This window comes from Lolium rigidum, chromosome 1 (genome assembly GCF_022539505.1).
Source record: "Lolium rigidum isolate FL_2022 chromosome 1, APGP_CSIRO_Lrig_0.1, whole genome shotgun sequence".
NCBI lineage: Eukaryota > Viridiplantae > Streptophyta > Magnoliopsida > Poales > Poaceae > Lolium > Lolium rigidum.
In genome coordinates, this window is record NC_061508.1 from 129,212,495 (window position 1) to 129,239,127 (window position 26,633).

The 26,633-nt window shown below is 47.0% G+C and overlaps 1 protein-coding gene, 1 long non-coding RNA gene and 1 pseudogene across 2 annotated transcripts; 2 read left to right on the forward strand and 1 right to left on the reverse strand.

Moving 5' to 3' along the window:
* The first annotated feature begins 4,958 nt into the window (after positions 1-4,958).
* Positions 4,959-6,150, forward strand: LOC124682231. Its single transcript, XR_006996203.1, has 3 exons — positions 4,959-5,126; positions 5,548-5,717; positions 5,873-6,150. It is a non-coding gene; the product is annotated as an uncharacterized LOC124682231 (long non-coding RNA).
* Positions 6,151-12,559: 6,409 nt separating this feature from the next.
* Positions 12,560-17,703, forward strand: LOC124672226 (protein DETOXIFICATION 27-like). The gene is made up of 8 exons (XM_047208522.1): positions 12,560-12,825; positions 15,429-15,970; positions 16,074-16,160; positions 16,260-16,316; positions 16,396-16,634; positions 16,741-16,859; positions 16,939-17,025; positions 17,186-17,703. The coding sequence occupies exons 1-8, from the start codon at positions 12,565-12,567 to the stop codon at positions 17,231-17,233; spliced, it is 1,440 nt and encodes a 479-aa protein (XP_047064478.1). The 5' UTR covers positions 12,560-12,564; the 3' UTR covers positions 17,234-17,703.
* An 889-nt stretch (positions 17,704-18,592) lies between these two features.
* Positions 18,593-20,572, reverse strand: LOC124682239 (annotated as a pseudogene).
* Between the last annotated feature and the right edge of the window lie 6,061 nt (positions 20,573-26,633).

Consider the following 26,633-nt stretch of genomic DNA (forward strand, 5'->3'; position numbering starts at 1 on the left):
AGGCTGAAGCCGTTGTTCGCCGCGCCGTTGCCGAAGTTCGCCATTGCTCGCTCGCTCGATGAGATTGGGGAGAGGGGTGGTGAATGCGGCCAAACGCGGTAGTTCTGCAATAAATAGAGGTCGAGACGCGTGAAACCGAAGCGACGGCATTAACTTGCCGCGTGGAAGCTATGCGGCCGGCGAAGACTGACGGCGGGCAAGCTTTTACAGCGCGCGGAAGACGATGCAGTGAGAACGACGATCGGCCTTTCTCGCCGATAAGTCAGGGCCACCAGCCGCGCGGGAAGTTTTCTCGACGTTTCCCGCGCTTTCGTTTCCTCCGGACTCCCCGAGCGCTCCCCGGGACGGCGGGGATGATCTGGACTCCCCGGATGGATGAAAACTCAAATCTGGACGAAAACGAGGATCCGAGAGAGTGACTAGACCGTTTTCATCCATTCGAATGAAAAAAGGAGATCATGGGAGCCTTCTCGAAAAAACCGCTCGAGATGCTCTAAATTCCAGATTTCCATGGACGACGGATCCGGTCGGGACTCGAACGGCCAGGCTGAGAATGGCTTTCCATGGTGCACAGTTGAGCGGCCGGAGGCCCGGAGCGGGGGGTCGGCATGACTATGGGTACAGCACCTCGAAAGCAACACACGCCCCTGTCCTCGTTGGGTAGCCATCGCCATCGCCATCATCGGCGCGCCGGCGTTACCTGAAAACCTTCTCCATTTCTTCCGCCATTGCATCACCACTTACGTAGGTAGGTACTACAGTACAATACATGAGATGCATGGTCCTGTGATCGATCGGCAAGTCGTCCTCCCATCTCCAGCATGTGGTTCCGTATCTCAGGCTGTGTAAGAGCATCTCCAGTCGCGTCCCCCAAACCGTCCCCCAAAGCGATTTGGGGCGCGCCGGACAAAAAAAGCGTTCCAGCCGCGTCCCCCAAAGCCCTTTTTTGTCCGGCGCGCCCCCATTCAGTGTCCGGCGTCCCGAGCCCGTCCCCGTCCCACGGGGACGCACCGGGCACGCCGGACACAACGAAATGAGAGGCGAGGAGGCGCGGGGCCGACCCGTCGGCGGCTCGGACGCTCAACCGCCACATACGTAGCGACGGTGCGCGTTGACAGAAGCGGAACCGTCGCATTGGCAAGCGCGTCGACGACGCGCCAACCCCGCCGGAATGGAGCGCCGACTCCTCGGAAGAGCAACCGCCGCTCTCTTCGACTTCGCGCCGCCGTTCATCCGCGCTCAATAAGACCCGTACGTACGCCGTACGCACGCCACCATTCATCCAAGCCTTCATCCGACACCTCCGGCCGACGATGAGCTACATCTCCCGGCTCCCGTCCGACACCTCCGGCCGAGGGAAAGCCTCGTCGGCCGGCGCCATTGGTGGGAGAGAGCCAGGACGCCGAGCAGCCGGCGACGATTCCCCGCCGCCGCTGACAGGCGAGGAGGAATGGCCGGGCCGGGAGGAGGAGGAAGAAGAGAGCGAGGCCGCGGCGGCGGCGGTGGCCCGTGCGAAGGCGAAGGCGGCCAAGGCGAAGGCGGCCAAGGCGAAGGCTTCCAAGGCGAAGGCCGCCAAGGCCAAGGCCAAGGCCAAGGCCAAGGCGAAGGCGAAGGCCAAGGCGCGGCCGACGAGCACCGGCGACGACGACGCGTCGAGCGCCGACACCGCCTCTTCGGAAGAGGTGACGAGCGAGAAGCGCCACCGCGATGACGACGACGAGGCGGGGCCATCAGCGAAGAAGAAGAAGTAGATAGTTTATATGTATTTAATTATATTTTTTCGAAGTTTTATATATAATTTGTTTATGTTCAACCGATTTGAATATTATTAAATAGTTTCTTTCTAGCCAAAAAATTATTTTAAATGTTTGGGGGCGGCGTTTGGGGGACGCGGCTGGGGAGCGACGTCCCCCAAACGCGGCACGAACGAAACACGTCCCCCAAACGCTCGATCCGGCGCGGTTTGGGGGACGGTTTGGGGGACGCGGCTGGAGATGCTCTAAGCCTCTCACACCTCGACCGGTGGCTGTCTCATCATTTTTGCAAGGGAAGGAGGAGCCAAGCCAGGGCCCAGGCTTGTCTTCTTCCCCTTGAGAGTTGATATATCAGGTGATGGGATCGGTTCAGGCTAACCCAAAAGAGTACATCGGCTGAGGTTCAATGCTGCAGCGCTGCTCATCATGCAGCATGCCCAACAGCCAACAGCAAGCTACTCTTGTATTGTACCTAGAGTGTCGTGCAAAGACAAAATTTGTGATTTGCTTCCAGATATAATCCTTTTTGCGCTAAAGCTTCAGAAAATAGTTGTATTTTTGGTAGATGCAGCATCTCGGCCGGCAGTCTGCCACGACTGCTGCCACAACTTTTTCTTATATAATGGGATAAGAGTAATACTACACATACATAATTTTTTTACGGAAAAGTCATACGGACCCAACCAACACAGGCTGGTTTCCGTAATGGGATAAGAGTAATGCCCGTATGGTTTCCGTAACCCAATCTCTCGCTAAGTCTGGGATTACCGATGGGATAATACTAGTACCGCGAAGATAGTCTCTGCAACTCTAATTGCAATATAGATGCACACGGTTAAAAAAATGTAGGCCAAAAACGCTCGATACTCTGCACAGCACGAGCGTTTAGGTGCCAAGATATTAGCAATATAGATGCTCGGAATTTTCGACGGCACTTCTATCGGTGTACGGCTGGCGTTAGGTGCCAAGTCCAAATCGGCTTGGCTTATCATCCGCATGGTCAGCCGACGTATACACCAAGTACGTACTACATGCATACATACAAAATGCTTCGCTAATCGACCAAGTAGCGAACGAGCGCTAGCGAACAAGGGCTAGATCGGCTGGCTCTAATTATATTTGTCTGATTGCGTCTTTAATCCGTATTAATAATGGAAAATGATCTGATTCCCCCGGGGGATCACGCTGTTGCAGCCTCCCTATCCCACGATCGACACGTGTCTGTGGTGGGCAAGGAAACTGAGTCCCACGTGGGTGGGGGCCACCACATTCACCATCCTCTCTATCCTGTTTCCTGCAACTTTTTGCCGCACGGAGGACCTCCCGTCACGGATCGCCGCCGCTCCAGGTAGGCCGCGCCGCCCGCCATGCAGCTGCTCACGGAGATCCGCCGCTCCAAGTACGCCGCCCGCCCTGCAGCTGCTCACAGAGCGCCGGCCGCTCCAGTCCAGGTACTGCCGCGCGCACCGTCGACTCCGGCAGCTGCGAGTGGCGGCGGATCCGCCTTCCCCTCGTCTTCGGCGACTGCGAGCGCGCCCGCGCGGCGGCTCCGCCTCCCCGCTCTCCGGCGACTCGCGAGTGGTAGCAGCCTCCACCCCGCTTGCCCGCCGCTCGTTGTTGGTCGCCTCCTCGCCCGACCTCCTCCTCCTCGCCTGCCGCTCGCCTTCGTCGCCGCCGTCTCCCTTGCGCCCGGCCGCCGCCAACCCCGACCTTCTCCTCTCGCAGCCGCCGCGCCGCGTCCTCATTGGCGCTCACGCCGAGCTCGGCCTCCCTACGCGCGGTTGGGGACTCCAACCAAAGCGGCCGCGCAGGAAAGCGCGGCGGCCGTGGCTACCGGTGTGCGGGATGCCGCCTAGCCTATGCTAGATTTTGGTCGATGGCGTGGTGGAGCGGAGGTGCTACAAACGACATACGCGAGATGCTACCAACGGTGGTTGCAGTTGCGTCTAATAGTGTTATGCTTTGCTACATGCTGGATTGTGTTTTGGGGATTTTGTCGCCATATGTTATGACGATTTTGCAACATAGGAATATTGTTTTTGCTATACACTTTCTTTGGTTTTGCTATACAAGTATAATTGTATTGCTACAAGGTCTCCGGTGAGGTACTCAGGTGAGGTCTTCGGCGAGTTCTCCGTCGATGTATTCGAAGATGTTGGTTTTTGCTACATTGGCATAATTTTTTTGCTACAAGGTCTCCGGCGAGGGCTCCGGTGAGGGCTCCGGCGAGTTCTACGTCAATGTCTCCGATCATATTCATTTTTTCTACAATAGCATATTTTTTTGCTGCGAGCTCTCCGGCGAGCTCAGCCTTTTTATTTGATTTCGTGAATGAACCGTTTTTTGCTACAATGTAGCAAAAGCGGATTATTTTTTGCTGCCGGGAGGTGGTTTTTTGCTACATTCAGTAAAAGCAGATCTGGCCGTCCAAGATGGCCGATCCGACGGCTGGCGACCCGGAGGCTGGGAAATCAGATCCGCCGGGATGCCCAACAGTTTCCATTAATCTATACCTAATGTTTCTGCCAAAATTTTCGTCCAACTTTTATTTTGACCGTTTTACCCTCCCACCAAATCCCATATTAAGCACTGTGCCACCGTACCGGTACGTTCTTTCTTTTATCCTATGCCCCAAACAAAGCGCACTCCCGTACGCGAGGCTAGATCCGGAGATCCCCGCAATGGCGCGATGGCGCGATGGCCGAGGATCAGGCGGCGACTCACAGCAGAGGAGAGGTGTTCGCCGCAGCAGCGTCAGCGTATCTGCAGCCTCCCACATCCTTCCCGGGACGCGTGCAGCGACGCAGCACCGGGATGTTATCCGTGCTCGCCCACGCTGGCCGGAGCCGGGAGGGGCTGCAAAGGTTGAACCGCTCCGGCGCCGCCGCGGTTCGCCACCCTCCTTCGTCCTTCCTTCCCCAGAAAAACTTACGAAGTGGGCTGATTTTGTCAAAGTCCTGCTCAAATAATCTATCAACATCCAGATCAGAGTAGGAGCAGGGGAGAGGAAGAAGAAGAGATGAGGGGTTGAGGCCACCACTGCGCGCAGGCGAGCCAACCGACAAGATCCGTCGTTGCTGCGGCATGCGTGGTGCCAATCGACAAGGTCCGTCGACCGGCGGACTCCACTATGGCGAGTTTGCCAGCGACCTGACCCTCCTCCGCCCCGTCCTCCCCACGACCACGATGCCTCCGTCCCTGGTGGCTACAGCCCGACCTAGCCCTCCACCTCCTCCTTCCGGCCGCCGCCATTAGGCAGGTGTAATCTTCCGTCAGATTCGGTCCTGATTTTGGCGTGTGTGTTTGGCTGCAGCTTCTTGATGAAGCTGATTGATCTGAAGAATGACACCACCATCCATAGCACCATCGCTGGTATGATTTGACTTCACTCACTATCAAGAGGGGAACACCTCAAACTTTAGGGAGCTCACCGACCCGTTTGCTCCTAAAATTTTATTGGCTCCATGCTCAGTATCTAAGAGAGCTAGCTAGATGCAGCTGCTAGCATCTTTGGACAGGCATACTCCCGTGATGCGCTTTAACAGTAGTGCTTTTTTAGAATCATGTGTGGTATTGGCAGGCAGATTTGCATGCTCCTTTCTTCACGCGTGCAATTCGAGTTTTGCCAGTGCAAACTAATTCTGCGTTCAAGTGAACCGTGTTTTACCTGTTGCACATGGATTTTGATCCACAGTAAAAAAGGTTGCCCCCATGTATTTATTGCTCGTTACTGTTACTACCGTTTTCTCTCAGAATTTATGTTTCTTAAACCTTGAGTTTGCGTTTGCAACAGGGCAGGAAGCGGCACAAGTGTTGCTGAGAGGAGCTAGCAGGCATGGAGGAGACAAGGCGCTTCGTGGCGACCACCTTCACCCTAATTTTGCAGGAAGGCAGGGTGGGGCATTGACCAACATCGGTCTCGGCGTTGAATAGTCGCTGCCCTCGTACTGAAATATGAAATAGGTATATCATCTCATTCTGGTGTGCTTATAGCAGTGTAATTGATGTAGCATTACCAAAGCATCTCCATGGATGGTTCATGTTCGTATTATAGATTAATTCCATGCCACTTGGTCATACGCATTCACTAAAAAACTAAACTGCATCCTTTTCTCCAGCGTCTCCACCTCAAGAAGTCATCCCCTGATTTTCATTCATTGGTGAGGATGCCGCCTAGGAGAGGGAAAGAAAATTAGGGATCATCTGTACCAGAGAAGGGTTTTTATTTACTTTTTGCATATAAAGTGGAATGATACAATAAGCAAAGATTTTCGTGAAAAAATAAAACAGCATGTGGTTCAATACCAATATTTTGTAAGATCATGGGGTTATGTCAGTCTTCCTATTATGCCCATGACTTTGTTTATTTTGCAGATAGATGGTGCCCCGACTTATTTGGCTGTAACTCGGAGGAGATAAAAATTAGGAATAAACAATAATTGTGTATAGATAGAACACCATCTTTTGGTTTTCAGGTTTACAACTATTCACACGGTTCTTTTAAAGAAAATTTTATTTAACCTGCGTAATTTGAGAATAGTAGTTAGTTTCAGTTATGGCATGTGGAGTCGCACGAAAAATGTTTGTCAATTCAGTGTTTGTGATTATCTTGAACTTACACAATATTCTCAATGATAATTTTTTTAAAATATATATTAATCCGTACTGGTTCTTTTCCGTCATGTAGTGTCCAAGAGAGGATAACCATGCCGATCCAAAAGTCATCGGTGAGGTGGATGCTAGCAGCACAAAGAGTATAAGTGGAGTATAGCCTCGTTGTCCGTCTGACACTTTTTCTGCTCCACCCGGCCGGTGATAGCGTGTTCCGGCAATAAGGTATATATACATATTTTTCTTTCCCGATGCAACACACGGGCATTTTCTGCTAGTAATCACTAATTTTGTCAGCGCGGTCAAGCTTAACTATATACTCGTACATACGAAATCCGGTGTACGCACCTGGCGCACATTGGATCGGTGCACGACCGCGACGTGAGGATTCATCGGATCGCCTACGAGGCAACTGTTCCCCATTAATTGGACGATCAAGAAGCCGGCCTGGATCCGTCACAAAAGAGTTGATCGGTTGAGGTTCGGCGCTACAGCTTTGCTGATCCACGTTTGGCAAAATGCCAATACTGGCCGTTTTGGTCCATCGTCATGCCCCGTGCAACCGCAAGCAACTCCTAAATGCCTTACGAATCAGAAATTTAATTAGAAAAAATGCAGCGGGACACACACTTTGAAAGATAAAATGAGTGTGCAGCTGTGATGCACACCGGGATAATTCAAAAAAAAAATGTGCTTCCCCTTCTAGAAAGAGAACACTGCGTGTCCTCACTCACGTATGTGTAAAAAAGAAAGAAAAGAAAGGTATATATGGATTGCTACGGGAAAACAGCTTGCACCAAAGAGCTCAAAGTTGAGTAAGGTAAGTTAACCCAGTTAACCGATTGACGAGTTATGGATTTAAGCTCGGCACCCTAACAAATTTAATGGTCTATATAACAACTGGGTACATGAATCACCGGACAATCTGCCGTTGCTGACAATATAAGCCGAAACGCTAGGTACTCTTCACAACAAAGGTGATCACAACGAGTACAGAACCGGTAATTCCATCGAGGGGGATACGACAGGGAGATCCAATCAGTCCTTATTTATTTCTTCTTTGCATGGAAGGTTTGTCGAGTTTGTTGCAACATCAGGAGAATCGAGGTGAGCTCTATGGAATTCGCAATGGTAGACTCGGTCCCCCTATATCCCATTTACTGTTTGCGGACGACAGTATTTTCTTTGCAAGAAGGGATGATAGGAGTGTGGATGCTCTCAAGAACACTCTAGAGGTTTATTGTAAGGGTTCTGGCCAGAAAATTAACCTTGAAAAATCTTCTGTCTTTTTTGGTCACCATTGTTCTGACCAAGTGAAGGCAAGAGTGAAGAATAAGCTGGAGGTTCAGAGTGAAGAGCTGAATGACTTCTATTTAGGTATGCCTACTTCTGTGGGGCGCTCTCCGACAGCTACGTTCAAGTTTCTTATTGACAAAATCTGGAAATATATCAATAGTAAGTCTGATTGGCCACTATCAAGAGCGGGAAATGAAACTCTGATTAAGGTCGTGATTCAGGCTATTCCCACTTTTGTCATGAGTTGCTTCGAACTCCCTCTCACCATTTGTGACAAGATGAAATCTATTATTGCAAATCAATGGTGGGGTGTTGAGAATGGTAAGAAGAAATTGCACTGGAGATCATGGGCTTGGCTGTCAACGCCAAAGGCTTTAGGGGGCATGGGTTTTCGTGACATTGCCATCTTCAATCAAGCTATGTTAGCTAAGCAGGGGTGGCGACTTCTGACTGTCCCAGGATCCCTTTGTGCTCGAGTTTTGAAGGGAAGATACTTTCCAGAGACGGACTTTTGGCATGCCCCAAAGCCGAGGTCTGCGTCGTACGCATGGAGGAGTATTTTATATGGAAGTAACTTGCTCTTTCAAGGTGTCAGGTGGGGTATTGGCGATGGTAAATCAGTCAAGATCTTAATTGACAATTGGATTCCTCGCTTCCCACCTGAATTGCTTCAACCATTGTCTCCCATTCCAAATTCTGCAACTGTTCACTGCCTGATGAATGAGGAAGAAGGGACGTGGAATGAAGAGAATGTACATGCTTTCTTTGATCAAGCCACGGCTGAACAGATTTTACAAGTTCCTATATCTCGTTTCCAGGGTGAGGATTTTGTTTGTTGGCCATTTACAAGGCATGGTACATACTCGGTGAGGTCTGCATATAATTTTGCAAGGACCACTAAGTTTATTCAGTCTAGGAGCAAGACTGGCAACGGTATTAGCTCTAGTTGGCTGGAGGATGATAAGCAATGGAAGGCTCTATGGAAGATCAAAGCACCAGGTAAGATGAAAATTCATCTATGGCGTTTTGTCCATGACTGCCTCCCGAGTGGGGTTCAGCTGTGCAAACGACAAGTTCCAGCTGCTGGGCTATGTATCTTTTGCGGGCGTTCTGAAAGTATTGAGCACGCCATGCTAAACTGTCAGTTTTCTCGGGTGGTATGGCGGGAAATCAAGGAGCATTTTCACGTGAAGCTGGATAGGAAGAGTTTCTCTACTAATCGACAATGGCTCTTTGACTTCTTGGACCGTTCTAATGATCTTCAGGCTACTGTTTTAGCTGTTGGTTTTTGGCATATTTGGGAGGCACGAAATGAAGCCCGCAATGCGGGAGAGCAGCCGAATCCGAAGCGGACTTGTGGCAAGATCTTAGCTTATGTTGATCTGATCAAGTTGCATTTGTACACATCTTCGGTCTCTAGGTGTGAGTCCAATTCATCGACTCTCTTCAGTGGACTCCACCGCCACCAGGGTATGTGATGATCAACTCCGATGCAGCTCTTTTTGAGGATCAGAGAAAGATGGGGGCGGGAATTATTATTCGTGACCATGTGGGGGCCTTTTTGGTTGCTTGTCGCCAAATACTCCAGGGTTTTGCATCGCCTGAATACGCTGAATGCCTTGCTCTTCATCGTGCTGTTCATTTAGCGCGGGAGAATGGTGTAGAGAGGGCAATTTTTGCCTCAGATTGCCTCTCGTTGGTTCAGCGCCTGAATTCCTCAGTGATTGATCGTTCCCCAGTTGGTGTTCTTGTGGGGGAGATCAGGTTGTTGGCAAGTGTATTCACGACGGCCTCTTTTTTCCACGTGAAACGAAGTCTGAATGAAGCAGTGCATGTTTTAGCTAAATCGTGTCGTTCTGTAACATCTAGCGAGATTTTTTTTTCTGTTCCGGAGTGTATCCGGGGAACTCTATGTATTGATGTTATTTGATCAATAAAGCGCTGTTTTCGGGAAAAAAAAACGAGTTTGGAATTTTAGATGGATTTTTCGTTGACAATTTCCTCTTTTATGGCCGGCGTTACTCCCCCGTCCACAAAAAGTAAACGTCTGGTTTTCAAAGACAGATTGAGCAATTTGCATTGGAAAAGTGTCACCTACCATCTCTCTTCTTTTTAATTCCTCCACCTTCAATGAGTTAAACATATTTAAACCAGACAAATCATGTATTAGACTTTATTCCCATGTTATGAAGAGAGAAGCCTACTTTTGTTTGAAGCGGAAAGAAAAGATTTGCCTCATTTCGTTACACAAGCAGAGAGTTTGACAAGAAAGTAAAGGAAAAGGTTACAAGTGAACTACTCGCACGTTATTACCAGTGGACTACTCTCCCGTTAATCGGTTGAGGTTCAGCGCTACAGTTTTGCTAACCCACGTTTGGCAAAATGCCAAGAATGTCCGTTTTGTTTGATCGTCATGCCCCATGAAACCACAAGCAACTCCTAAATGCCTTCTGAATCAAAATATCCGATCAATCAAAACAAAAATGCAGCGGGACACACTTTGAAGGATAAACGAGTGTGCAACTGTGATGCACACTGGGGGAATTCCAAAAACACAGTATGTTCTTATGCACATAAAAAAAAAGGTATGGATTGCAGCGAGAAAATAGCTTGAGGGAAAAGAGCTTGAAGTTGAGTAAGTTAAGTTGACCAATTAACCGTTTTTAAGAGTTACTTTTTTAATCTCGGTACTCTAACGAACTTAATGGTCTATAACGGCTGGGTACATGGATCACATGGCAGTCTGCTCCTGACGATGCTCTGCACAACACATGTGATCACGAGTTTGAAATTTTCGATAGACATTCCCTTGTCACTTCCCTCTTTTACGGCTGTTATTTACTCTATCCGTCCACAAAAGTGTGAACGTCTAGGTTTTCATAGACAGATTGATAAATTTGTATTGGGAAGGTGTCACCCACCATCTTTGTCCTCTTTAATTTCTCCACCTCCAGTAAGCTAAGTGCATGCACAAAATGAGAAGATCATGCGCTAAATGTTATTGGATTTGATTCCAGTGCCATGAAGAGAGAAGCAATTTTTCTACTTTTGTTTGAAGCGGAGAGAAAAGATTAGCCTCATTTCATTAAATAAGAAGAGAGTCTGACAAGAAAGTAAAGCGAAAGGTTATAAGTAGAATACTCTCCCATTTTTACATTGCTCAAATGCTTGGCACCCACTGCTGTCCAAAGCCTAGCCTCACTCTTAATGTAGCTAAGAAGCACCGTGGAAGGGACGGATTTGTTGCAAAACACCCCCGCGCTCACCACCGCCTTGCGGTTCAGGACATTGTTACTTGAGAAGCTATCCCACAAATCAAGTATGGATAGATTTGTGGTCCAAACAATTGTATTGATGAAGCCACTCCTTTATCATCCCCCAAAGCATTTTGGAGAAGCGACATTGGAAAAATATGCGTGTCGCCATCTTTTGAGTTTGCTTGGAAAGGGGGCAAATGCCACAATTGTTCCAACCACGTTTTTAAGAAGGTTCTCCATCTATAACCAATTTTGAATGGCCAACCATGTGAAGAATTTGACCTTTGGAGGCGCCCAAGATTTCCACACAACCTTTTTGAAAATGGTACAAGTGGTCCCATTAGAATCGCGCCTTGTAAGCCAAAGAAGGTGTGTATTCTCCATTATTAGTTGTTAAGTTCCATACAATGGAATCTTCGATATCCACATCTAGGTGCACATTACTAAGCTCAACCGAAAGATGCATGAAATCATAAAAGTTGTTCCAGGAGAAGTTGGCATCCAATTTGACCTTTGCAATCCACACACCTCCTTGTAATGCTTGGTTAGCCTTCCACTTTTTCCTAGAGGAGGCCTCAAAAATTAGGAGAGCAATATTTTTTGGCTTCTGAACATTGATGGAAGGAGAGCCCCAAAAATGTTGTTGAATAGTAGAAGATGTCCATATCCACCAAGTCACAAGGGTTGCCAAGGCCTATCCAAGGTTTATTGGGGTAGACTAGTCCTACAAACTGCCTCCCAATTTAACTTGCACTAGCCTCTGGTGATACGTTGTTGTGCCGGTCTAAAGGAATACACGCTCCACCTTATTCATGCTTGTGAGGCGACTCGGTGGGACGTGAAGAGGTGGGAGGTGGAAGATAGTAGCTTGCAAGTGAGGACGGATTTGATAGGAATCCCGCGACCCGCTCCAGTGATGTTCTTGCCATCCCATGTTTTGCCGATCCCCTCCCATTTTGTCCTCGAGAGGTTGGACAAGTCTATAAATCGATCGAGGTATCAAGGTAGGTGCATACGAAATGACTGGCTAATCGACGAAGTTAAGGCGTACATACTAGAAAACGAGGGCTAGCTAACAAGGGCCGGCTAGAGCGGCCGGCTCTAATTATTTGTGTGATGATGATGATCAATTACTTGCCAGCAATCACGCGGTCAAGCTTAATTATGTGTACTTAGCGTACTCCATATGTCGTACCAATCAGACAAGACGGCCACGAAATCTGGCCGGTGAAACACGCTACCGCGCGAACCTGGTGTGGTGACAGAGGGTATCCGGCGTACGCAGCAGGATGCACGACATGTCGACTCATCGGATCCCGGTCGATCGGCCGACCTGTCGTTGTAAAAAACAGTGGCCTCTGCACGCTCCAGCCGGACGGGAGGCGATGGCTGGTTGGTTCACTTTTGGTTGGTGTGCGTGTGGATAGCAGCTATAATCGCGCGTCCTGATCGGGAAACTGACCGTCACAAAGGCCCCCCCGACAGGCTGCACGCGGCGTCTCCACATAAATGAGCTAGCGAGCTGGCCACAAGTCACACACGCGCCAGCACCCACGCGAGAGGCGAGCGGTTGCGAGTTGGGCTTACCTTGCCAGACCTCCCTAGTCCCTCCCGCCTGGTACTGCCGTCGTACGTAGCCATCAGCCATGAGGGGGCACGGGGAGGAGGCGGCGGCGGCGCCGCTGCTGGAGGCGAAGGGGACGAGCCGAGGGTCGACGGTGGCGTCGGAGTGGTGGGCGGAGTGCAAGCTGCTGTGGCGGATCGTGGGGCCGGCCATCTTCCAGCGGGTGGCGCTCTACGGGATCAACGTCGTCGCGCAGGCCTTCATCGGCCACATCGGCGACCTCGAGCTCGCCGCCTTCTCCATCGCCTCCACCGTCGTCGCTGGATTCAACTTCGGATTCCTGGTAAGCATATATGTTCGTTTGGTTTGCACTTGGCTCTTTGATCCCTCATCATCCATATACGTCCTTGGAGCACATCGAGAGATACAGATGAAAATCTCAGTTTTGCTTACTAATGAGCGGCCGGAATGTATTTTTTTAATTGCAACCAACTCACGAGTCGCCAGTCACGGCTAACACAAATCACAAAGAAAATCGAACGATTCGTCACATTTTCCTTGGTTGCACCCTTTTATGCACAGCTACAAAAACCTTTAGCTGTAACCCATATTTTCTTCTTGACAATTAGCGAAACCCTTAGATTACCACCAAATCAATCCGTGTATGTCACGCTCCCTTGTTTTGCAATTCTAGATTACGGTGATCGAGGCCGGTTATCGTGGTGCTCCAACCTCCATTTATAGTAAATTCTAGTACTACTCCTCCCTAAACTAACGGTATCACGACGCTAGCTAGAGTCTAGCCTCGTGTTAATTTCACCAGTATCAGACACGCACGCACGTGCCATGTGGTTGTCGGTGACGCGCAGGCTCGCCATCTACTCCATCGATCGATCCACGTTCGTCGTTGGTACAGGCACTGCAACATGATCGACACGGTAGCTAGCTTCCAGCTTTTAATTTCGTAGCAACTAAGCTGGGTCTGCTCCATGACCTAGCAGGACGTACGGGGTTTCATTTCTTGTGTAAGAAAAAAAACAACCGGGTTAAAAAACAATAATCAAGCGGGGCCTAAGGAGCTGCGGTACGCTTCATGAACATGAAATTTGAGGGAAAACAGTACTAGTGTAGTCCGTGTATGCCTGATTGGATTTCTTGTGGACTGTAGCTGTCTTCGTTTTAGTCAAGGATTGTAGCTGTCTGAATACGGTGGCCCAAAGGGATGTCGGCTTCTGTTTCCGTAGAAAAATACGTGACTACGGTTCAGGAGAACGATAGCATGGATGATGGAGATAGTGCAATGGATGCTGCCAAATAAACCAATTAGAAATCAAATTCAGGCTTTTGTCCCTTCGCCGCCGAGCGCTGACGCTGTCTTGCAGCCCCCGACACCAACCGTGGCCCAGCGATAGATGTGCGTCCATAATTCGGCCACTTCGTCATGGCTTACGTACGGCATCACATATCTACCCTACGATACAACATTTTTATCCACTCGTACAGCCGTGCACATTTCGCCATCAAATGCCACAGCTCAAACCTTCTGATGTACTCATCTTACTTCAGTTCCCACACGAGTACGGAGACCAAAACTTCCGTCCGTATTGAGCGGAATATTGGAATAATAACCATTCTTCTGTTGTGTTGTGTACTGTAAATAAGCTTGTCAGTTGTGATAGCAGTGCATTAGTAGCAATTGTGTCAGTTGTCAGCTAATGCATCAAACATTGTCTTTTTGCACGGCAGCATCGTGCATATGCTTCATTGTCTTTCCTGTTTCCAAATAGTAACTATTGCCCTGCTTCAGTAATGACAGATACAGAAATGACAATTGGCATGAGCATATTTTGCAGTGTAAGACTGTTTATCCTTTTATTGGTGATGCTTCAGTAATGACCGATACAGAAATGGTAGATTCTCTCTTTTGCGGCTATCTTATTAGAAATAAACCACTGGTTTCATATGTAGCACATGCACACTTTAATATATGGGGTTAATTGGATCTATGTTAAGGAATTTCTGCACAATTAAATCAATTTTTGCAGCAAATATGTACACCTTGGAAGTTGCATGCCATATATGTGTGGCATGTACATCTAAGTAGCCTTTTTCTAATTTCTAATTAAATAAATTGAGCTGAAAAAATGTGATGCCTCGTTAGCAGCGGTGGTGCTAAGATAAGCAAGGAGCGATGCCGAAACACCTAACTGGGTCTAGCACTTGTAGAGTCAAAATTGGTGTACTCGTAACTTGCATCATGGTACTACCCAAGTTTATGTCATGTCACTTGACAACATAAGCAAAATGTTGCTCCTATGGGACAACAACCTGATGCCACCGTCAACACAGGTTCAGATTCGAAGTATAGCAACCCAGACCACAGACTAAAAGCCCCCAGATCACTTCATGACGGCAAAACTAACTCCAGGCGTCCGAACATCTTCCGAAAGATTGCACCCAGAAAGCAACACAAGCTTCAAGCACCAGAAATAACAGCACCAGAGTAGTTCGCAGTCGCACCATTCCTCAGCCTCTGAGCACGCATCAGGTTGGACGCCGTCTCCCCTAGAATGCAGTACCTCCTTGCCTTGCTCCTTATGCAGCCCTGCCCAATACATTAGCAAAAGATGAAGCAAAAAAAACTCATACTCATCTCCAAATGGCAGAGATGACAATCATATAGAACTCATCTCCAAATGGCAGGAAAGCATGAAACCATTGCCAAAGCCTACCACAGGTCGTTTAGACAGCAATTTGTGCCCAGAATCTTACCAATAGCCCCACACACATCTGGCCGACACTGAAAGAACGAATGATTAGCATGACCCAGTACCAGCTATCACGCTAAAATGCTACTCCTACTTCAAGAAACAGTTGCGTAACGTGTTTGTGACCACGGTAAATGATCAATGCTGATGTGGATTTTCTTTCGTGTGATACTGACAGCTGGGCATGGCGAGCGCGCTGGAGACGCTGTGCGGACAAGCATTCGGCGCCAAGAAGTACCACATGCTGGGAATATACCTGCAGCGGTCGTGGGCCGTGCTCCTTATCTTCGCCCTGGCGCTGACGCCGACATACGTGTTCATGGAGGACCTCCTGCTGCTGCTCGGGCAGACCCCGGAGCTCTCCCACCTTGCCGGCAAGATGAGCCTCTGGCTGCTGCCACAGCACTTCGGCATGGCGATGCTGCTCCCGCTCACACGGTTCCTGCAGAGCCAGCTCAAGAACTGGGTGACCGCAGTCAGCGCGGGGGTAGCACTTGCCATCCACATCGTTGTCACCTACCTGCTCGTGCACCACTTCCAGCTCGGCTACATCGGGGCCATCGCTTCGGCCAACATGGGGTGGTGGCTCGTCGTGCTGGGCCAGTTTTTCTACGTCATCTGTGGCGGGTGCCCACTGTCGTGGAAGGGGTTTTCCATGGAAGCCTTCGCGGACTTCTGGGACTTCATCAAGCTCTCCACTGCCTCTGGCGTGATGCTTTGGTGCGTCCATTAATTCATTACCTGCTCTTAGAACAGTGCACTGATTAGAGTAGCACGAAAGAAAAGTTTCCTGAATCATTGACATCTATATGTTCATCCGCAGCTTGGAGAACTGGTACTACAGGGTGCTGGTGTTGCTTACAGGGTACCTGCCAAATGCTGAAATCGCCGTGGATGCGCTCTCCATATGGTAACTAGCAGCTTCACATAAAAGAAATTTCCCTTACAATTCCAAATCTGTCCTCATCTCTAAAAGAGTACAATGGATTGATTATTGGCCCAAATGTAGCTTGACGATTAATGGATGGGAGATGATGATTCCTCTAGGATTCTTGGCAGCAACTGGGTACGCACACTGAACTCAAGCACAGTGTCATTTGGTGGATAGACTTAACTAACAAGTAGCAATTTTCTGAAAATAACAGTGTGCGGGTGGCAAACGAGCTTGGCGCGGGTAGCGGCAAGGGTGCGCGCTTCTCAATCATCGTTTCCATCACCACCTCCGTGGTTATCGGCCTCGTCTTCTGGTGCCTCATCCTCGTCTACAACGACCAGATCGCACTCCTCTTCTCGTCGGGCAAGGCCGTGCTCGACGCAGTCCACAACCTCTCCTGGCTGCTCGCCTTCACTATCCTCCTCAACAGCGTGCAACCCGTCCTTTCAGGTGAGCTGGACCTCACTTGACCGGACCTGTGGTTTTCTACCTTGTTCATAGCTCTACATGACACCGGAGATGCTAAGCGCTGCAATGCGGCTGTTGTTGGTTGCAGGGGTAGCTATTGGGTCAGGATGGCAAGCGCTGGTCGCCTACGTGAACATCGGATCCTACTACTTGGTTGGAGTTCCCATCGGTATCATACTGGGTTGGCCCCTGGGTTTCGGAGTCCGGGTAAGAATCATCAAAAGCAGAAGAGTAACGAATGGGAGTTTGGGTTGATCCTGATCTTCTGATTATGCCTAAATTACAGGGGATTTGGTCTGGGTTGATTGGTGGAACTGCTGTCCAGACGCTGGTATTAGCCTATCTGACCATGAGATGTGACTGGGATGAAGAGGTGCACAACTCTTCTTTCTTCCTCGCTAAAAGTTATTCTTGTCATAACATGAACTGGAAAATTTCCGCTTATGTGTAGTAGTCATCAGGTTTTTCAGTTTTTGTAGTAAAAGTGATTTTTGTTACTTGAGGATCTGAGACCATTGCTTATGTGGTTGCAGGCAAACACAGCCAGTACACGAATGAGGAAATGGGCCAGCACAAAATGAAGCTACTCAACATTATTTTTGAGGACACAAACGTGGTGGACATTGAGCCCAGCAGATGGCACATCACTTCATAATAATAAACAGAAAACGAAGAATCAGCACTTATGGTAGAAAATTGATCAGAACAGATGATGTGCATTGCAACCGAAGAGTTTGGGAGAAATTGTGGGCAGCTGTTTCACTGGGGAGCAGGCAGGCAGTTTCTGAACCTACCTGCTTGTCAGTAAAACTTGAGCGCTGTCAGAAGAGCTCAAATTATTGTTTTGGAGGAACAGTATATGGTGTCCTGCTCATTTGTAACCTTGAAACGCGCATTTTGCAAGAAGGTTGCCGCACGTACGTACCAAGTTCCATGTTGGTAGGGAATTGCAGGACAGTATACTGTATATATATATATATTATGTGGCTAACTAAAAGCTTGAGGAAATGCCAATCATGATCCGTCGCCCATGTGGGCACTAAATTAAGTTCAATGTGAATAGGTTGGGTAATATTTTTTTCAAGTCATATTCAGATTGCATTTATGTTTCTTTTTCCAAAACAACACCATGCATTTCTATGAGAAACTAAGACCAAACCTAACAGACAAAAGGAATTTGGTTAAGTTATTTTGTGTACCTGCAATATAGAAGAACTCAAAACATCCCAGGTGAATAATATATTGAGGGCTTTTGGGTTGTTTGGTTCCACAGGCACCCAATAGACAACCGAACAGTTTTGCCTATTAGGTTCCGTCTTTTGATTTCAATACAAAAGTTGAGAAAGCCAAATGCCAACACACCTTAGATTTATTGTTATGCACAGCAGACTTATTTGCCAGTGTTGCAAAGCCGACCACTTTTTGCAAAGCATCTGAAATCAGCAACCCATGTGCCAGAATCTTAGTTTCCTGGTTCCTTGTTTACTTTCTTTCTCTCCTTGTTTTGGTTTCTTTATGTTTTTGTTGGGATGCATATCTAGTCTACCCCAACTTGCATGGGGAAAAGGCTTTGATGTTGTTCTTGTATCCGCAGTACAAGAGATGATCTTTCCCTCAGTTACCAGCTTGTTTCCAGTCCCCCACTGCGTCCAGCTTAACAAACAAAATTTCTATGTTTAGCACTTATTCTTTCTCACTAACCCAACATGGAGTTAGATTTGCAAACTGGTCTTCATTTCCAGGAAATGCCTATTTCAAGATGACTCACACAAAGGCAGTCGATGACCAACCAAGCATGATGGTCTGTATTTTACAAAACCCAACCCCACGGACAACTTTTGCAAACTGGTCCTCGTTCAGATAATCAACTCCATATATGGTATTTGATCTCCAACCATACCTTGATTTGCAAAGGATTCACAAACTCTATATATGCCAACGAATATAAACAGCAGAGCTCAGCTGTACCAGTGAATAACACCCCTAAATTACAGTGGAATATTGTCTATTCTTCTTTCCACATGCGAAGCGTACTTTATACTATTCATCTCCCAGAACCATTGAAGACAAGGGTTCACCAAATGTGACCAAGCAAGCATACACTCCCTATCAATTCAGGTCACACTTTAGCAACACACTAGGCTCTTGCACTTGCTTTGTTATTGTCCATGCCCACCCAGTAGTGAGAATGTATCATCAATCTATCTTCTGTCTGTACTGCAGAATTAGTACCCCTTCAAAGATGGAGCTTGCTGATTTTGCAAATACTATGCCATGGTGTGTACTGATTCCTTGCTTGCTAGGACATAAATCTTCAGCATATCAGTTCTGTTCAATTGTTTGGTGTCCCTTCACATGTCAATATGTTATGCTGCACGCGAACAATATCTAGTGCTGCTTTCTTATTGATCCTGCTGCTCTGCTGGTGCTCCATGTAGTCCCTGTACTTGATTCCTCGGAACTCCATGCCCTGGGGGGCAGACCGTGCCAGCTCTGGGACTGGCTCGACGATGGCATCTAGGCATGGTCCGATCATGCTAACAAACGACATCCTGGTATGCTCACCACGGACCAGTGCACGGTGGACAACGGCCTTGTACCTTCCATTGCTCACAATCTGCACCCAAATGTATAGGAAATGGCCATGTATCATGTAGTGTTAGTACAAGTAACAGGAGTTTGTGAATAGAAATATATTTAACACTGGAAATTACTCAGATACCTCCAACTGATCGCCGGTGATAATGAAGAGTGAGCCTGGAAGAGGCTTTGCGAGGAGCCACTGCCCATTGTGGTTGACTTCGAGGCCATCAACACCATTTTGGAAGAGCACAGTGAGAAGGCCATGGTCAGAGTGAGCCGAAATTCCCATAACCCGATCTGATCCAGCATATGGTGGGTAATTGTTCCCAACAAGGATCTGGAAACAGGACTCAAGGTTTAGGGCTTCAGAAACCCGACCACCGTCAAGTTTCAAGCTCTTAGAGATTGCCTGTGCAAGCTCCAGCAACAGCTCCCGTGTGCGAATAGAGTACTCCATAGTGATCTCCCTAACGTTTACAGTGTATCAAATAATGTTTTCACGCAGGTCATCAAAACAACGGTGTGAAATAAGACATGGCGTTAGTTCGTGGTTTGTGCCACCTCAAGCATACTAAGAACAGTTGCAATGTCAACTGACATCAGAAACTGTGCAAAATACTCTTACTTTTTTGTGTATTTAGCACAAAATTCATACAATTATCAAGAGTTCAGATGGATTGACATCAGAGGGTTGAAAGTTCAGCACTGACACCGACCTCAAGTTTGCAGGCTTCGCAGGACAGTGAAACTCAGGGTGAGCAATCATCTTCAAATAGTCCCTCCGACATACGGCATCGTCAACATCAGAGTAGAACAAGCCTGTTCCGATACGTATAGGATCTTTTGGGCCAGCAGCAATGTACTCTGCCTTATCCTCCCTCGGTAAGCTGTACAGTTCCCTTACACACCTCCATCACTGCTTCCTGGAGAGCCTCGGGCACCCCATGGTTAATCACCTTCACGCCAGATCAGACAAAAAGACTATTAGTCTCACCACTGAAAAGTTGCTACCATGTAGCATTCTTCTACCCGCAAAAAAAAAGTAGTATTCTTCAGTGGTAGTGTCGAACCATGAAGAAGCCCCAGTCTTGGCAGGCCCGGCCGAGGTCCCGGATCGCCCGCGATTGTTCCTGGGCGTCGCCGTTGAGGAGGATGTCCAGGTCGATGACGGGGATGCCGTCCCGACTGGATGCACCGGCACACTCGGCGCTATCTTCAATTGGACGGCTGGGGAAATGGCCGTGAGACGGCGACGCCATGGCTGTGGAGTGACGGGAAGGGGGGAGTTTTAGAGCGAGGCAGCGAGCAGAGTAGGTTTCAGAAGACCTGCCGCAAGATTCAGGTGAGCGGGGTCGAGTAGGGTTTCCTGCACGAGCGAGGAACAATCGACGGTGGCGGCCGCCGGTGAGGAAGGGTCAAGAGCCCAGTTTGGGAGAGGAATCGAGGAAACGGAAGCGGGTGAGCGCTTGGCCAGAGGGATGCGGAGCACGAGCACCGGTTTCCTCCGAATAGGGCTCCGCTCACGCAAACCGCAAACGGAGGCAGGTGTGGTCTTTTATTTTTTTTAAAAAACGAAAATTATATTTTAGAGTTTCAAAAACTATGAAAAAAGATTCTAGATCTAATCAATGATGTATTTTACAAGTGCGTAAAATATAAATGATTTTTGTGTTCTAGGCTACACAAAAATGATAAATGTGTGAATTTAAGTATAGTGAATAGTTTATATTTCAAAACTATAAAACTTGTCAGATTTTGTTATTTTTTATAGCCTTGAATATAAAAAATTTCAAATCAAAATTTTGTTGCACGTTTGTAGGATACATCGTTGGCTACATCCAATATTTTTTTAGAATATTTTGAAACCTTAAAATATAACTTTCAAAATTTTAAAATAAAGTGATACATGTAGCTTGGTTTTCATTTGTCTACTCTCGTTCCGCTCAGCGTTATAAATAGGAATTTCTATTTTTGCAGGTTCCGCTCCTCATTTTTGCCCATGCTTGTGCTAGCATTCCTCACTTTTGGCTACTTTGCAAAAGCGAAGTGTTAAAAAATTTGAACTAAAATAAATAATTATTATGGATTAGAGGGAATAGAAGATTTCCTAATTCAATCCAAAGCACGAGAAATGTTTAAATTTGACGTTTTTGCTACAGAAATAAGTATTTAATCTTTTCCAACATATATAGTCATATATTTAGAAGATCTCATAAAGGTAAAGAATAGTTTCAAATAGTTGGTTGTACATTAAAAAAAAGGTAGCAATAGCATGTTTCCAGGTGGCTAATAAGGTGGCTCATAAATTAACTAGATTTTGTTTTGATAACAACTCTTCTGTTTTTTGGGACTGTAACAAACGATTTATCCTTATTTAAAGTGAAATAAAATTCACAGCAGACACCTGCTGTCTGCCTAAAAAAAGAGGTAGCAACCATGCCATCACCTGCAATGTATCATAACCTACTGATCTATACCAGAAATCAAAGCTCTGTTTGATAGTTTGATTAGGAGCAGACCGTAACCTGCAGTGTTTCATGACACATTGATCCACATCAGAAATTCATGGCATCGTATCTCAAAGAAATCAGAAATATATATTGACTAGTTGAATTTTTATTTTTTTGGAAGAAAGGCAAAAGACTTGCCTTAGTTCATTAATAAAGGAATTGGAGAACAATCGAGCAATTGAATGTGATATAATAAAATTAATCAATCATGTAGAGAGAACTTCTATATCAGTCGTGTGGAAGGAAAAGTTGGAGACAATGCACCATAAAAACAAAAAAAAATGGATTTGATGCTGCGACTTCTTGGACAGTGAGGACGACATATCAGCATGACCAAAATACATTTTGAGCTGCAACGGAGTCATCATGAGGAAATTAGAAAATGATGAGTAGATGGAGTAAAAATCAAAAAATTAGCGAGGAAACCATTTATCCCACATTTGGAAATAGATGGACGACTAGCACAGTTGTCGCCTCATGCTTCTCTAATCCCCTAAAATACATGCATGCTCAAAACCATCTCTGAGATGCCCACATGATTGGACATATACCTCCTATTTCAACAGCTGCTTGGAGTAGAGGGAGCTGCTTAGAGTATAAATGGCGCCGGTAATCCATTCTAAACCTAATTGGGAACGGTGAAACTGCACAAAGTTTCGCGGTCCATGCTGTGAGGCTGGTAGCCGGCGACGGAACCTACCACTAGAGAGCGTTTTCCTATTCATCACTAACCATCACCCGTGCGGTTTGACCCGCGGAAGTGGTTTGGGCCGCGGCCCATTAACCTGCTGGGAGGCTGTAGGCTATGGTTTCTTCGGTTTTTCATCAGGTTTTTTCTTGGTTTCCTGGATTTCGGTTTTCTGCGGTTTTTCTTCGTATTTTTCATTTTTTCTTTTTTAACAATTTTTAAAGTGGAGCAAAATTTAAAGTTAAGAAAATTTCAAATTTGAACAAATTTTTGAAGTAAGCAAATTTCACATTTGAGCAAATTTCGAATCTGGACAATTTTTAAATTTAAGTAATTTTCGAATCTGGAAAATTTTAAATCCAAGCAAATTTTCGAATCTGGAAAAATTTGAAATAACCGACTAATGTGCCAGACCCAGTAACGTAACCAGACGAACGAGCGTCTCCAGTTCGCACCCATATAACTTGGCCCGCCAACGAAAGGGCCTCTTGGGGGACTGAGATCCAGTGCCCCGACTGAGGCAGGGCACGGATGAACAGAACCGTGCCCTGCTACTTTTTCTGGCCGTTGGATCAAGAACCGATGGCTGGATGAACATGAACAGGCGCATGCTACAGTACGTATGCTACAGTATATTCGCTAATCTAGGGGTGGACTAACGAGCTGCTCGGATCGTTAAGACTCGGCTCGTTAAGCTCGTGATCGTTAAGGCTCGAATCGTTAAGCTCGTTAAGAATAACTAGCTGAAATCATTGTTCGGCTCGACTCGTTATGTTCTTACGAGCGCGAGCAGCTCGTTAAGGATCGTTAAGGATGCAATGCAAAGAAAACATGTGTGCATTGCCTGGTGCGGAAGAGCCGAAGCATAGGTTTTTAGATCCTACTATAGGAGTTTCAAGTATGGTTAAAGAGCACTATTTTGCTTGGTCCATTCCTGCCAAATATTTGAGATAACTAAAGTGACTCGCGGTCAAAACTGGTGAAGCTTAGCTTGTTACCGATCTTAACGAGTAGCTCACGAACATAGTCGGCTCGATTGTTTAGCTCGTTAACCTTAACGAGCAAAAATTGCCGCTCAACTCGACTCGTTAACAAAACGAGCCGAGTTCAAAAACAAGCACTCATTTAACTCCCTAGGGACATCCACAGTACCTGCTACAGTAGTTACCGCAGTGCGAAATCTGATCTATTCATTTTCGATCCAACGGTCAAGACAGCAGGGCATGGTACTGTTCATCCGTGTCCTGCCTCAGTCGGGGCACCGGATCTCCATTGCTCTTGCCTCTTGGGCCGGAGTACACCATCGAGCTAGAACTCTTCTCTTCGCTCTTCGCCTCTAACCATCTGTTCGTATGAATAAGCTCAAAAAAAAAAAAAAAATCTGTTCGTATCAATCATCAGCATCCCCGTGTTTTCTCCCCTCGCCGGAGTGCGGCTGCCTGCCTGCAGCCACCGGCGACCTTCCAAGAAAATGTAGCTGCTGTCTCCTCCTCCCTTCCAATCTCTTCGCGCCACCGCCGCGCCATAGTTCAACATTAGTTCAGTTCGAGGCCGCAGGCGACCGCCGGCGGCCGTCTCCATCGTCGGGGCGGGGGGTCGCGCGTCGGCACGTCTCTGTCTTTCCCCACGCCGGCGACGAGCGGATGTGGAAGCGGGGTTCGCGGCGGAGCAGGAGGAGACGCCGGCCGGCTGGTACTCACTGGTAAGCTGCACGCAACCTCAGATGTTTAGTCCTACATCGGGAAATTAGAGGGATTTCCGCCGGTTTATAAGGGTCTCCCTCAGGAATCGTATCACCAAGTAGTACTAAGATAGAGAGACGATAGAGTATAGGGGAGCTATGCTCTGGGCGCAGGCGGGCATTGGGGGAGGTGTATGCTCGGGGCGCCGGCGAACAGGTGGCCGCTGGCCGGTATGACCGGCGGGGAAGTCCAGGCTGCGGGGTAGGGGCGGGGCGGGGAATAGGGGAGGACCTATGCCTCTCAGGAATATGGATCTAAAGGGGGGAAGGGACGTTCTCAATTCCAATTACCTCTTAAGTGTGAGAAAACAAAGGCAATATTCTTAGTTTGGATATTTTTACACATTTCCTAGTTAACAGCTAGCTGTTTTGCAATTGGCAAACAGCCACTTTTTTAAGCGTCCGATGCGTGTTTGCTGTGTCACGAATCTTGGCGCTTCAGTCTCGTCTCTTTCATTCATTTCTTTTTGAATTTATATTTTCCGTTATCGTTGTCCTTCGTTCTGTCTCGGAAGAGAAAAGGGGAGCGGCCGGAGTCGCCATGGCGGAGTGGCTGGGGGCGGTCTCGCGGCTGTTGCGCCCGTCGAGGGCTCGAGGGAGGTAGTCCTGCTTGAGGACGATGCTGTACCGACGTTGAAGCGATTTTTGTCTCGGCGGCGGCTGGTTTGGCTCCTGATAGTTCTATGGACGGCGACACCAGAGTCACCATGGGGGAGAGGCTGGCGGCGTCCCCGCGACCGTTGCGCCCGTCGACGGAGGGAGCTCTTCCTGGGGGGAGGCTCTACCCTCGTTGAAGAGAGAGTTGTCTACGCGGCGGGCTCGTGTGGCTCCGGGGAGTTCTGTGGACCGGGAGCCTGTCAGATCTGTGGCGGTGAACCGCGAGCGACGAAGACATGTACGCGGCCTTCGGTACGTGTTCTATCGTTCCTCAGTTTGTCCCCGTGGTGTATGTCCTCTGTATTTTCCATGTTGGGGAGGAGTTGTCGTCTAGATCTATACATTCAGAGCACTAAGCCGGTGATACTATTGAGCAATTCTCTCTGTTCCTCTTCCTGAAAGGCCGGGGCAAGAATAATAATACATGTCTAAATTTCGAATCATGTACTTGTACACTAGAACAGTTGCGGGAGAAATTTCGAAGTAGTACTCTGTGCACTGAGTTCAAGCTGACAACATCTCCCTGTAAACACTAGCAAAGCCTCGGATCTAACATGCTTTAGTATAAAAAACACAAGCCAACATGCACCTGAATAAAACGATTTTTTTTCTTTGTGATTTGTCCTACTAGTTCCACACACGTAGCACTCTGTTACAAATGCACATCATGCTCTTCAACCAGCAGTCTTATTGAAAATGCAAATGCTATTGAAATTTATAAGGTGCATTGTTGAGGATCATAGTTGGTCTGAAGAATTATAGTGTGTTCATTTTTCTCTATCATTCTTCAGTTTTATTTAATCTTTCAGCTTTCTCTGTCTTTAGTTATTAAGTTTACATCATTTTTTTCATCTTTGTCTCTTGGTCATTCCTCAAACTTAGTTTTTCTAGCCTTCCTTAGTTTTTTGAGTTTCCATCATTTTCTTTCATTTTTCTTAAGTGTCTTTAGTTATTTAGTTTCCATCATTTTCTTTCATAATTTATTTAGTGATGTCTGAATTTATATATTTATTCATTATTTGTTCCTCATTCTAGTCCTCCTGTCAATTAATTATTTTAATCTATCATTTATCAATTTTCTTTAGTCTACCAGTTAGTCTATTTCTTAGCAGTCACTCTGTTTCTGTTTCATTAGTCACTCTCCCTCATTTTTAAGTCTCTATGTCTTTCTCTCTTTGGTCCTTCTCTCATAATCATTTGCTCATTATTTTCTCATGAGTTTATCATTCTTTTATTTTTTCATTAAACCAATCACTCATTTTCTTGGAATTTCACTCAGTATCTTAGTTATTTAGTTTTTTTTGGCTCAATTTGTTTCTTAAGTCTCTCAGTTCTTCATCACTCATTTCTCGGTGTTTTAAAATTCAGGTTAGCATTTCACTTTTTCATTCACTCATTTCTCGATATTTCAGAATTCAGTCCTCATTTCTTTGCTTTGAATTTCTTGAGTTTAGTCTTCTGTTCATCATTCACCTCTTTTCATCAAGCCTCTTTGTTATTCTTAAATATTGAGCATCATTTTGTCCTAAATGGTGGTCTTTTTCTTCATCTCCCTCTTTTCATTTCTTTTCCAATACCATCCCCTCTTTGCATTCAAACTTTAGTTTTCTGTCTATATGGATCTCAATCCTTACTCTTTAGTTTTTAATGTATAGAGATTCAAAGGTAAGAGGTAGTTTAGTTCAGAGTTCAGATCCTCTTTCTTCATTTTCTTCTATTTTGGGAGTTCTCTTCATTTTCTTTCTTTTGCTTCTTGAATCATTCAGGGCATGTGACCCAATCTCTGAATGAACATGCAGAAT

Bases quoted from the DNA above. Each gene is read 5' to 3' on its own strand.
- LOC124672226 (XM_047208522.1), top strand. From the start codon at position 12,565: ATGAGGGGGCACGGGGAGGAGGCGGCGGCGGCGCCGCTGCTGGAGGCG. The intron at 15,971-16,073 runs GTGCGTCCATTA...GTTCATCCGCAG, and splicing joins GCCTCTGGCGTGATGCTTTG to CTTGGAGAACTGGTACTACA. The intron at 16,317-16,395 runs GTACGCACACTG...TGAAAATAACAG, and splicing joins GGATTCTTGGCAGCAACTGG to TGTGCGGGTGGCAAACGAGC.